General features: G+C 47.5%; 1 protein-coding gene across 1 annotated transcript; it reads right to left on the bottom strand.

The window, feature by feature from the left end:
- Window positions 1-983: 983 nt before the first annotated feature.
- Window positions 984-13208, bottom strand: TMC4 (transmembrane channel like 4). The gene is made up of 16 exons (XM_063136896.1): window positions 13172-13208; window positions 11878-12112; window positions 11002-11150; window positions 10744-10905; window positions 10406-10491; window positions 10173-10318; window positions 9910-10057; window positions 7814-7987; window positions 6795-6958; window positions 5442-5568; window positions 4977-5074; window positions 3645-3831; window positions 3035-3165; window positions 2423-2578; window positions 2098-2176; window positions 984-1048 (listed from the first exon to the last, which is right to left on the bottom strand). The coding sequence occupies exons 1-16, from the start codon at window positions 13206-13208 to the stop codon at window positions 995-997; spliced, it is 2133 nt and encodes a 710-aa protein (XP_062992966.1). The 3' UTR covers window positions 984-994.
- Window positions 13209-13221: the final 13 nt, after the last annotated feature.

Genomic DNA, 13221 nt, shown 5'->3' with positions numbered 1-13221 from the left:
CAGGCCATGGTGCAACAGCACCCTCCCACCCATGTTCCCCAGCAACTGGTGCACACAGGCTTACTGCCTCGAATAATGGAGGCAGCACACAACCATCAGGGCTAGTAGCCATTGATAACCTTCGCCTCCAGGTACTGGTAGGGGACTTGAGGGTTAGAGGTTTGACCAAAGCCACACAATTAGGACACTGCAGAGGTTAAATGTGAATAAATGCCTTGGACCCAAGCCTAAGCCAACACACTGTGAGCTCAATCTTGTACATGATTACTTGGGATTTAAATCACCTGCTGGACTGACTCTCAAGTAAAAGCAAAAATTAAATCTTAAAAGTTTTACATAAATGTAAACTACAAAATTTGCAGGATCTTCCTAATTCAGATTGGTGACTCTTTCAACATTTCTGAATAATAATATCTTCAAATTTTTACCACCATAATTTGAGTTTTGTCACCAAGGCTTGAGCATTAATACATTGCTTCATGAGAATGAAAGTTCTACTAAAAACTTTGTAAGTTAACATCTCAAATTAGGGTTTCAAAATGTTGCATTCTAATTCAAAAGGAGAATATTTCCATTTTAAAAGTGTATTTATTCAAAGTATTATAGGCCTCATTTTAGAGCCAAGCCCTCACAAAACACTATACAAATAGGAATACAAATTTAAACTCTAGTGCAGAAGCTACGCTTAGGGGCACCACGTTTCAGCACAAGGGACCAAGGAGTAAAAGGGACCATTCTGGCTTTCAAGAAGGCATAAAAATACATTTACTGTAGAGCAAATTTGGCCAGAAACCTGTCTTGGGAGAACTGTGAAACAAAGAGGGCCTACAGCATCCAAGGACAGATTATTATTATTATTATTATTATTATTATTATTATTATTATAGCACCATCAGTGTACATGGTGCTGTACAGAGAAAAAACAGATGGGCAAGGATCAGAGGATCAAAACAGTAAAAAAAAAATCACTGATAAGTTCTTTCCGACACGGGGCTCACTGGCTCAATTCAGAAATTTGCTTCACCAGGAAAAGTTTATCTTGACCCTCCTGAATGAGAGAGAGATAAAGACAGTAAGAGAAAACAGAAAACAATGGGGCATATCCCAACCACCCCACTATAGCACACTCACAGCCTTGTGAGATTACAACTCTCACCACACCCAGTCAGTATGTAGCTGTCTTTCCCACCATTTTTTCAGTATCTACTCTTTTTACTAAGATCTGCTGCTCGTTTTGCAACATTTTGTATCGAGGAGAACCTCACACACACACACACCCATTGGTAGCCACCCATAAGTGATATAATGGTAGGTGTTTTTAAGCAGGGGCTGGATAGCCACTGAAGAAGTGGGCTTCCTACATCAAGCAGGGGTTTAAACTGAATGACCTTTCGGGTTCTTTTCCGTGATTATAACCTCAGCCAACAGAATATGGTCACATTGTGCCAGGACTCTTTCACCTGCACTGGTTGCCAGTTCATTTTCAGACCCAATTCAAAGTGCTGGTACCTTCAAAGCCTTAAATGGATTGGGTCCAGGTTACCTGTAAGATCGTCTGCTCCCACACTTACCTATCTGGATCCCAAGATCTTCAAAGACCCTTCTCAGGGTGCTCCCACCAAATAAGGTTCAGTCAGTGCCCATCAAAGCTAGGGCCTTTTTGGTGGTGGCATCCAAGTTGTGGAATGCCCTCCCCAGAGAGGCTTGCCTAGCACCAGGTAAAGACTTTTTTTTAGTTTCACAGGCATTCCAAGATCATTTTGAGTAAATTTTAAGGCCTTTAATGTTTAGCTCTGCTGTTTGAACTGTTTTGTCAACTGCTGGTTTTAAATCATTTATTAGTCTTATGCTGCAGTTGATTTTTATTCCATTTAATATTTAGGACGTTTGCTGTTTTGTAACTTTGGACTTTTATGGTTAACCGTCCAGAGGACATGGTTAATTGGGCGGTAGACAAATACTGTAAATAAGTAAATCCTCAGTCATTGTAATAACTTTATCAATGTGTACATTTCACTGTTGGTCCCTTCGGCTTGCCACCTTCCCATCCTGAACTGGCCCCTCCTGGAGTTTCAGCACCCGCTGCCCCCCACTTACCAGACGGAGCTGCCCTTTGAGGCCTTTGACCATGGAGCTGTACGAGTCAGCCAGAGCCTTGAGGTAGAACATGAGGATACTTGGAGGTGGGAAGACAAAGGAAAAGGCAGGGAAGAAGAGACAGGTATAAGAACGTGCTGCTAATGCATCTGCTAATTCATTACACAGGCTGCAAAGCTCTAGAGTACCTTGCACCAACCTGGTGCCTTTCCCCACACTGGGATGGCTGCTCTAGACCCAGAATCTCTCTCTCTTCTCCCTCCCATTTCTGTCCTCTGAACCCTAGCCCAGTAGCGTGCAATACAAGCACCCAATTCCTTGTCACCTCAGGAGCAGGAACAAGGGCACAGCAAACGCCACGGAGCCTACAAACTTCAAGAAGTCCCGGGTTCTGTAGGGTAGCTGCAACACAGCATCGTCGACGGTGTTCCACATGGTGGGATCACCCCGGAATGGGCCACAGGCCTTTGAAGGGGGCAAGCTGTGCAAGAGAGAGAGAGAGATAAAGAGACAGGTGAGACTGAAGCATTGGTAGCAGCTGGATGGGCAGGGGAAGGAATTTACTTATGTATTAAAAAATCATTTATATCCCACTTTTTAATTCCTCTGATCCTCCAAGCTGGGTTATAAATAAAGCATTATAAAACTACCATTAAAATATTGCCAGTTTAAGCAGGGCCAAACGCCTGCTAGCATAAATACTTCTTTCTTTCTTTCTTTCTTTCCTTTTTCAGTTTGCCAGAAAGCAAATAGAGAAGGAACCAGGCGGGCCTCCTCAGGATGGCATTGGAGAATTAGGAGGGCGTTGTCATGTCTAAAGGGACCCAATCCCTTCTGCTACACATCTGATGGTGGGAGACACTGAACCCCAATAGTCCGACACCAGACGCAAGACAGACAGATGACAACATCTGGGAGAAGGCGACATTATACTTACACAAGCATGCTGTATAGTGCAGGGATAAAAGAAATACCCAGACCGAAGAGCAAAACCAAGAGAAAGAAGAAGTTGGAGCTGGAGGCACGGAACGTCCTTTCAGCCGGACGGCAGTTGGCATAGAGGGTCAGCTAGGATGGAGAGAGGCGAAAGCATCCCTAAGCTCAAGAGACTTGGTTCGTGTCCTTCCTGCTGTAACACTCCCAACCCCAAAACGCTTCCCAGGAAACCTCGGCCGTTTTCTCCATCAGACTCTCATAGATCTCTTCGACTTCTCTCCTGCCCTACTTTGCAGTTAAGAAGAGCCCTGATGCCGGATAAGACCAAGGGTCCATCTAGTACAGCTAGTTCTGCCCACACAGTGGCTGCCCATGGGAGACCCATGCGCAGGATATGAATGCAACAGCACCCTCCCATCCATGTTCCCCACTTCTAAGAAAGAGCGGTAAGAGATGGTGGGGAAACACGAGAGAGTTACAAATGGGAATGTCATAGTCTGGACCCCTCCTCCCCGTAAAATTCCAGCAATGGGTCACCCCAGACGGGAAGCACCTCAGAACCACACACCCTAACGTCTTTGCTTTCAGAGCCATCTCCCTCACAGAGTCACCTTTTTCAAGTAGAAGACAACAATGAACTTGATGGTGTTGAGCACAGGAAGCAGGGGGCAAAAAAGAGCCCCCGTCCAGCACAGGGTCTGCCCGTACACCAGATCCAAGACGTTGGACGGCACCATGAACTCCTGCTGCCCCCACCATTGTAGCAAAGAGCAGGAGGGCAAGTAAGTCACCAGCATCCTAGGAAACAAGGGAGGGAAGAGCAGATGTGGGCCCTTTCTACACCTAAGGGTTATACCAGGCAAATGGAGGGATCGTCCCTGCCTGCTCCTGGGATCCCCTGTGTGGCATTTGAATGCACAGGGATGGTCCCAGGATAAATGGCTGGTGTAGACATGCCCGTGGATTCTGCAGGTGACCTGAACTGAAGACCACTCACAACCAGGTGCTATTTCATTTTTCTCTCTCTCATTCATTCCCTTTGTACTCCACCTTTCATCCTAGAAGCACCTTGGCTGGCTCCTTTGTTTGTTTGTTTGTTTATTACATTTATATCCCACCTTTTTTCCTCTAAGGAACCCAAGTCGGCATACATAATCCTCCTCCTCTCCATGTTATCCTCACAACAACCCTGTGAGGTAGGGTGAACTGGGAGTCTGTGACTGGCCCAAAGTCACCCAGTGAGTTTCCGTGGCTAAGTGGGGACTAGAACCTGGATCTCCCGACTCCCAGTCCAACACCTTAGCCACTACACCACACTGGCTCTCACACTGGCTTTAGAGTTCTGACTGAAACCCAGATCGGATTCACCACCCCGCTGACACTGGAGCCACCAGCCTCCACTGTGTTCTCCTCCTCCCATGTTATCCTCACAGCAACCCTGTGAAGTGGCCTAAGGTTGAGATGGAGCAATTGGCCCAAGGTCACCGAGCTTCATGGACAAGCAGGGATTTGGACCCTGACTGTTCACAGTCCTCGTCTGATATTAATCAAAACAGAGAGCCACAAACTGGGGTTAAAAAAAGGCAAGCTACCTCAGAAAACCCTGGAATAGGATGGCTGCAATGTTCCATGAATTTTTTAAAAAGTAAGTGAACAAAGGATGAGAATTCTAGACTAAAACTGCTAGTGTGGAAGCAAGCAACCCTCTGATCAGCATTTTAGGCCAAAATGCTGATCAGAGGGTCAAGAATAAAGGGAAAACATAAAAGCCGCCCACCACCACTTTTGTGAACCGCCCAGAGAGCTCCGGCTATTGGGCGGTATAGAAATGTAATAAATAAATAAATAAATAAAACACACCCAAACCAAGCTAAAATGACTTACTACTGCCCAGGGCAATCTTATACCCAGCTTCTATAACACAAAGGGGATCAGAAACTTACTTTCTTGGAAACTCCACAAACAATATGATGAGGAGTATAACAACCAAGTCGAAAATCATCAGCTTGTACATTTCCTGTCCCACTGAGGTCTCCCAGCACTGGAGGGATATAAAGATTCAGCTCAGCCATCTGGGAAGAGTGTCATGTTGAACTTTCCCACTGCTCTACTCCCACCATTTCCCTCCCAAATAATCCAGGGATCTATGGTTGCTAACTACTCTTTGCCTAACTTAATACTTCTCCTGTCATGGGGCGGGACGCCCAAACTGCCCTCACTCCAACCTACTGGACATAATTCCCCCCACCCCCAAAGGGAAGGCCTACCAGAGGCCTTGCGGTAACTAGCTAAATTCTAGCTCCTTTTAAGAGAACCAAGGCCTAGTTCCAACCAAGGCCTAGTTCCTATCGCCAACCAGAGAATCCAGGAGTCTGGACTCCAAACCTCACATTCCCCTCTAAACTTACCGGGTGAAGGCGGTTATTGTAGCCACAGTTCCGACACTCTGACATGTGTGGGTCCCCAGTACAGGTGATCTGGGCCCAGAGCGAGATGAGCACAACCCCCAGGCTTGCGAGACGGAGGAAGACGCTCCTGTTAGACAGAAATGGGAAGACATGTAGGGTTGCCAACTGACCGGGGAAGAAGAAAAGAAAGCCATACTACTTTCTGAAACCTTAAAGAGATGCTTCCAGGCTGTAGACAAATAATGCTGAGCTTCTGACAGTCTAACGCAGCTTCCTATAACCCATGCTCTAGCCCTAGGTTCCCTTCCCATCCTGATATTTCTTCATATTATTTTAATTCATTATTTTTTGTAAGGGGGACATTGGCATGCTACAAAGCAAAATGCTGCTCACCAGCATCAGCGTTATCTGGGTTCAAAAGTGTGGTTTTACATTTTGGAGGTCAGACCCCCAACTCTGCTTAGGTTTTCGGACAAGTTGCTTTTCTTTTAGTCTTACCAGCTTGCCTTCTGGGAAAAGGGATTTTTTGTGACCGGCCATGCCTACCAATTTATGGATGAGCAAGCGCCCCTCCCTACCCCCCCCCAATGACAGCCATTTTGTGAGAGTCCCCAAAACACTTTCTTACCATTCTAAATGTGCCTCTTGACCTAAAAACATTGAGGATCCCTGCCCAAGTGCTATCTGCCTGCCCCAGCCTAGGCAATCCATCAGAGACCTGATCCATTCTGGGCCTCGCTAGCCAGTCATGCTCTACGCTACTAGGGTTCAGTGCCCCGAAAAAGAATTCAGGAAGCAAGATAAAGGGTGCTTTCAGACAGACAGCCTACCACTACCAGCCTGAGGGCAATGAGCCACTGTTCTACCTTTTCCCTCCATAACTCAGGGTTTTTTTTGTGTGTGGTAAGAAAGAAGATGGAAGAAGCTGTTGGAAATCTTAAAGTGCTTTCATTACAAATGAAAAACAATATCTAGACACCAGTAAAATCCCATGTTTGAGACAGGAAATTGATTGCACCATAAAAGCCTCATGTGAACTGCTTACGAAGGAAATCTCATCAATAACACCACTCTAAAGTGCTCCCATTCTTCCACTTACTTATCATGATCATTAATCTAGCCCCATCTATCTATCGTTCAGAACAGAACTGAAAATAATTCAGAAATTAAGATAGGCTCCCTCTTGCTAACAAAGGGGAACTGATAATACCACCGTAGATCCTATTCTATAACTTGCTTTTCGAGGACATTTATCCAGCCCTGTCTGTCATTCAGAGCTGAATCCCACAGCTGCCTCTGCACATAAGGGCCGGTGTATACCAGGCACCCCAGAGGACCCAGCACTTCCTGCACCTGAGAAGCGTGATTTTGATTTGAAAGCTGAGCGGGTATTTCTCTAGTTGAACGATGACCTCAAAGATCAACGGGAGAAGGAGGTTGGCAGCTGTGATGACGGCGGATGGGAGATAAGCTGCTAGTAACTCCAGGAAGTATTGGCCTTTGATTGGGGAGTCAGTCTGCCAAAGGAGATAAAAAGATAGATCTAGTCAAGATCACCGTGGTAATAAAGGGAATAAGATTAGTCATCTCCTTTTCCAGAGACTGTGGCCTGGTTCACACTGAACGCTAATCCATGGTTTATTTAACCTATAGTTTGTTGCCGTACTCTGGGTTTGTCTGGCAGATGATCGAACAAATGGCAGTTTGTTCTCAATCCCGTGAATGTTTCCGTCCTCCTATGCTTGTTCCTTCCTCGTATCCCAAATGCCTTCGTGGCGCTGTAGAGTGGATGGATTTATTTATTTTTTACCGCTCTTGTCCTCCGCCTCTGTAGCCTGGCAAAGCAACTCCATGAACAACCCACTGTTTCAGATCACACATAACCATCTAAATAGCCCTGAATAACCCAACAACAAACCCTGGGTTCTCTTTCTGGAATGTTCATGGTTAACAAACCATAATTTGTTAGCACAGCGGTGCTCATGCATCACAACAGCCCTGAATTCAGCAACCCATACCAGGGTTTAGCATTATGTGCGGACCAGGTCATTGCCTCTTACAGACAGAACTTCAACAGATTGGTGATGCAATGATGGGCAGAGCTGTGCCAGTTGAATTTCTGCCACTCACATGGCTATAAAAAACACGGAGCCATCATTAGTAGAGTCTCAACCCGGTCTGCTAGTCCAGACAACATAAAAGCCAGTTTTGTGTCACCCCAAGTGCAACTTGTAGGGCTGGGCTGTCACTGTGCCCAGGTTGGGGGTACAATCAAAGCAAACCCAAAGAGTTGCTTTTTTTAGCGGGGAGCGAGTAGGGTCCACCAGAAGATGGTGAAGGGAAGACATGTCAAGTGATGGCTATTTCCTCACCTTTTCCAGCAGCCACTGGGAATAGCTCGTTGCCCGGAAGATGCAGTAAAATGATCCTCCCAGCAGCCCCAAAACCAGGATGTTGATCAGGACCCGAAGGACATAGAGACTGACAGTTTGTGCTGTGGTCCGCTCTGCCTGGCACTTGCGGAGTGCTTCCTCCTCTAGATCCATCTGGAGCCAGAGAGGAAGGGGAGGATGAGAAGCAGAAAAACTAGCATCCCAGAACCAAAGGGAGTTAAGCAACGTACGTCCGAAGCCAGTGGTGAGTGGAGCAAGAGCCAAAAGTGGACGAAGCCCCTCTGTTTCTCTCTTTCTGCCACCCTCTTCTCTCTCTCTCTCTCTCTCTTTCCAACACCCCTTCTCTTTCTTTCTGCACTTGGAGGGCTCCAGGGAGAGGGACAGAGGATGGACCACTCTTTCCAGAGATTTGAACCTATCCCTTGCATAGGGCTTTTGAAATTAGCCTGAGCAAGGGCCACGCATGGTCCGAGGACCACATGTTTGCCCAACCCTGGGTTAGATCTTGCAGAAGGCGACACTCCTCCAGCTGAGCAAATGGGGCAGAAAAACAACAAAGAGCAGTTTTTAATTGAACTGGGGGAGATGGAGTCAGGCCACACGGGAATTCTGCAATGTCATTTTATTTTACAGAAGGCAGGTGTAGGCAAACCCCACCCCACCCATATGCATTGAGCTGTGGTGAAGGGGAGGGAGGAGAGAAGGGGTCTTATTTCCCCCCCCCCCCTGCACTGCAGCCCTAATTTAAGTTGCCCCTGTAGCTGCAACTAGCTGCAGAGGGGCGAATGTATAGGCTTAAGGCTAACATCAGGGCAAATAGCTCTGCGAGTGGAGTCATTTTCAGTGGGGAAATGGCACAGGGTGAAAACATTAACCTCCTCGCCAATCTAGATGGGGGCCTTTAAAAATACATGATCCTTTCCTATAACGAAAGGTTGCTTATTCCCAAGTAAAGGTGTTAAACAATGGGATTAGCAGAGGCAAGCTCCATTTTGTTCCTGTGTTCATGACGTTGCTATGGTTTCAGTGAGTTTAAAATGCAAACTTGCACATGCTCAGAGTATTTACTTTTTCTTGTTCCTTTTTATTTGGGGTTTTATTTGTTTTGCTCTAACAGAATCAAGTAAGTAGAAGCAGTTCCATGTAAAGCAGAGATGGGCGACTTGTGGCCCTCCAGATGTTGTTGGACAGGAACCCCCATTATCCCTCACCATTGGTTATGCTGGCTAGGGCTGATGGGAGTTGGGGTCCATTGTCATCTAAAGGGCCTGCCCCTGATTTATTTATTACATTTTTATACCGCCCAATAGCCGAAGCTCTCTGGGCGGTTTACAACAATTAAAACCATGAAGAGCATAAAAACAACCAACCAGCATGAAACTGCGGTGGTGAGAAATGTAATTTACACATATCCAGTGGAGGCTGGTGTCTCTGATTTCAGTAGGGCTGTGAATCTATTCTGGATTTTGGTCAAAACCTGCCAAAACTCTAAAGGAAGTATTCAAGGTACTTTACCCTGTCTCCAAAATAGGTTCAGTACCTTGGATCGCTCTTTTAGAGTTCTGGCTAAAACGCAGAATGGATCCACAGCCCCACTGAAAGCGGAGCCACCAGCCTCCACTGCACATGGCCTTTCAAAGCCACCCCTACCCATCGTAAGACCATGAAGTCCAGGGTCTGAAATTACCTGGCTGCACCACTCACTACTCAATGCAGTGAATATACAACAGCCTTCCCCAACCTGGTGCCCTCCAGATCTGTTGGACTACAACTCTAACACAAGACATCTGGAGGGTACCAGGTTGTGGAAGCCTTCCTGGGCAGTCTCCAATCCAGACCTCGACCTATTTAGCTTCAAGAAGGTCGCCACATAGAATCATAGAATAGTAGAGTTGGAAGGGGCCTATAAGGCCATCAAGTCCAACCCCCTGCTCAGTGCAGGAATCCACCCTAAAGCATACCTGACAGATGGTTGTAGCCACAGTAGTAGTCTCTGTCCTGCCCCCCTGCAATCAAACCCTAAACTCCAGCAGTATGTCTTGGCATCTGTTCCTAGCCTACCTGGTCTGCCTTACCCGCAGCTCATAGCGGATGCTCTTGTGTTTTAACTCCACCATCCTGCCTTGCACCAAGCCAAAATCCCAGCCGGCAAAGACTTTGTTGCTGTAGGACCCAAGGGAAGCGTCTTCACTAACCAAGCTGCGTTTGAGAAGATAGATGGACCTGGGGAAGGAAGGAAGGAAGGGAAGAGAAGGGCAGATATTTAAACAGAGGATGCCCAGAAATGCAGCTGCATTCAGGGTGGAGGATGGCTCACAAAGTGCAGAGTTGCCCTCACCTCTGTACGATCCACACCAGACAGAAGAGGAGGTAAAAGAGTGCCGTGAGCAGATACGCAAGGGGGACGTTGTACGAGAAGCCCACGAAATCGACGGCCGAATGTTGGTAGTAGCCGTAGAACAGGTAGGTGAGCTCTATGAACCCCTGCAGGGAGACACACATTCATAGACACTGGAAATGGGTCCCTGTGGCAGTGTTCCAGGGTTAATTGTCAGGGTTACAGTATCTCACCTTGCCTGACAGAAGATCCATGACGTAGGAAAAGTAGCTGACCAAGCCTTGTGGTGTGGGGTTGTAATGCAGACATGATGCATTCACTGAAAGAAATAATGGGGAGGAGTTAATTTCCTCCTCATCCTCAGTAGGAGTCTCCTGTCATCTACGGCTCTCACCCTTTAGACCCTCTTAGATTGCAATTCCATGCACGTTTAAACCGGAAAAACTCCTACAACTCTACACAGCTATTCAATGCGTAATGGCCCTGCTGGAGGAAAAAGATGGAAACTACTCCTCAGTTTTCCTTGGGAGTTAGAGCTCCTTATTTCAAATCCCTGGCTCACAAGACCTACCCAAACTGTCGTTCCGTTGACGTGTCCGATTGAGCTGCAAGGCCTCAAACGCCGCATTCGGCGCCACCACAAATCCCACCACCAGGAGGGAGGCGACGAAATTCATCAGGACCAAGAAACGCAGGAAGTTAAAGTAGGACTGGATCCCTGTTCCAAAGTGGCCTTGGAAGAAGAGAGGACAACAGGTCAAAGGGCAAGGCCAGGAAACATATGCAAGCTGTCCCTGGTCCTCTGTTCACCAGGACACTTTCCCCATACCTTCAATGTGGCGCAGCGTGCCCCGCCACACCTCAGCGTAGGAGAGGACCGCGCCTGCCTGGCTCCTGAGACGGCGCAGCGTCCGTCGCTTGCCCACACGCCAAAGCTCCCAACCGCTGAGCCTGCTCGTTGCTTGCTCCTGCAGAACTCTTGAAAAACAGGGTGGAAAGAGCCCAGATAGCTTAATGGGAAACTGAGATGGTTAAAATCAATGCCTGCCTGGAGCGTTGTTTCTCTGGAGTTATGCAACTGTGTGCCCCTCGGTCTCTCTATGTTTATTAGATCTTCGAGGCAAACGCCCCACATAGATTAACACCTTGTTGTCCTATTCAAAGAGCTCGAGGAGAGGGGCTGCATCTCCCCAAGCGACCTCTGTGCCACCCCAGCGAGACCCAGGCCCCTCCCTTGAACCACTTCAGCAGCTCTCTGTGCCCTTCCCAGACGTTCTGGATTCCCAGCATCCTTTGCTCTATCTCAGAAGGGCCAGTAGAACAACCTGGGGATCCCTATATGGCTTGGCTGTGCTGGCTGGGGATGATGAGACTGGTAATCCATGCGGATGGCATCAGGATGGAGAAGGCTGCTGTACAAGATAACCCAGTCACAAGGGCAGTAATTTCATATCAGTGGTGGAAGAAAGGAAATTCTGGTGTCAATTGAGTCCCAAAGGAACAGAATCAAACTTGAGAATTCATTTTAGTTCAGCTGTTGGCCATACTAGCTGGGGATTATGGGAGTTGTAGTCCAACACAACTGGAGGACACCAAGTTGGGGAAGGCTGCTTTTGCGGGGAGCCCATTTGAGGGGTAAGCCCCACCATCTCAAACGTTAAGAATATTCATCCCCCTCCCCTCAAGGATCCAGCCATCCTGCTACCTGAGTTTTCGTTTCGACTCAAGGCAGAGGGGCAGCTCTTTCAGAGGCCTGCTGTCTTCCTCTTCCTCCCCCAACACAAATTCCGGGACCAGTTCCTGGGGGTCAACTGCGGGCTCCGATGCCCCCTCCAAAGCCGCTTCCCAGGCCGTTGCCTTGTTGCCACGGAAACGTAGCGTCTGGTTGCTTGGTAGCTGGAGAAAGAGAGACGGGGCTCCATGGCGACCCCAGCTGGACCCTAGAGACAGGGGTCCAGAATAGGACGCAAGACATGCATGGGTCAGAGAGAAGAAGCCCAGTTGGAATGTGCCTCCCTTCAGACTCCAATGTAAGTATACAGAAGGGGGCCAAAACGCCACCAAATCATGTCCCCACTCCCTGAAGCATCAGCCCATACAGTTCAAACCAATGTTCGTAACAAGGGATTCACCCCACAAAGGTGAAGCCACCTAGAACAAGGAGAAGCAAAAGCACCTCACAAGGATTGCTAATCTGTTCAAAGTGGGAGAAAATGCATTTGTCACATCTTTCCCTCTAAGGGCAGCACACCCACTACCATAGGCTCTCTTATAGTATCAAACGCTCACATTCCCCCACCTTGACTAGGAGGCCTGTCGCATTATTACCATATATATAAACTTATACACAGGTGTTCCTTTTGTCCACCATTCGTTCCTTCTTATGGCTTTTGGATCCCTTTATGTGACCACCTTTTGTTTCTGTCTGCTCGTTGTCGAACTCTATGGTACAGCTGGAAACGTGTGTCCCTCCAGAACGCCATTCTGCTCCAGCTGGTATAGCCAATGGTGGGGGATGATGGGAGTTCCAATCCAACAATGTCGGAGTGGGTGTCATGCTCCTTACCCCTACTTTATGGCATCTCATCTTAGCAGATCTGAAACGTTTACACCAACCTGAGGTCCAAATTCCATTTCGGAAAAGCTCTCGCTGCCCTCATTCCAGTCTTGAGCAGGGCTGAATGCAAAAGTGGTGAGGCAAAACTACTAACGTATTTCAGCTTTCCCCCTAGAAATCAGTTTTAAAGCTGCTCTACAACCTGTAATCTGGTATCCATTCTAATTCAAGTGCAGCCTGTCCCTTTCGACAGGCTTTTCATTAAAGCAGAGCTCAATTTCCCCCCATGGTTCTCTTTGCATGTGCCTGCAATGCTCTTAGCTCGGGTGATGGTGGTGGTGGTCATAGTAGGAATCTTGCTAACGCCAAAAAAGTTAAGAGAACCTCCTAATCAGCCAGTCCCAGATCAAACCAGACATCCCTAGGGCAAAAATCATGGTACCTGCTTCATTTTCTCTGCTTCTCCAGCTGTCATCCATGGCTGCAGGTTAT

This window comes from Elgaria multicarinata, chromosome 11 (assembly GCF_023053635.1).
Source record: "Elgaria multicarinata webbii isolate HBS135686 ecotype San Diego chromosome 11, rElgMul1.1.pri, whole genome shotgun sequence".
NCBI classification, from domain to species: Eukaryota; Metazoa; Chordata; class Lepidosauria; order Squamata; family Anguidae; genus Elgaria; species Elgaria multicarinata.
The sequence above is the reverse complement of the archived record's forward strand: the minus strand, read 5'-3'. Positions and strand labels throughout refer to the sequence as shown.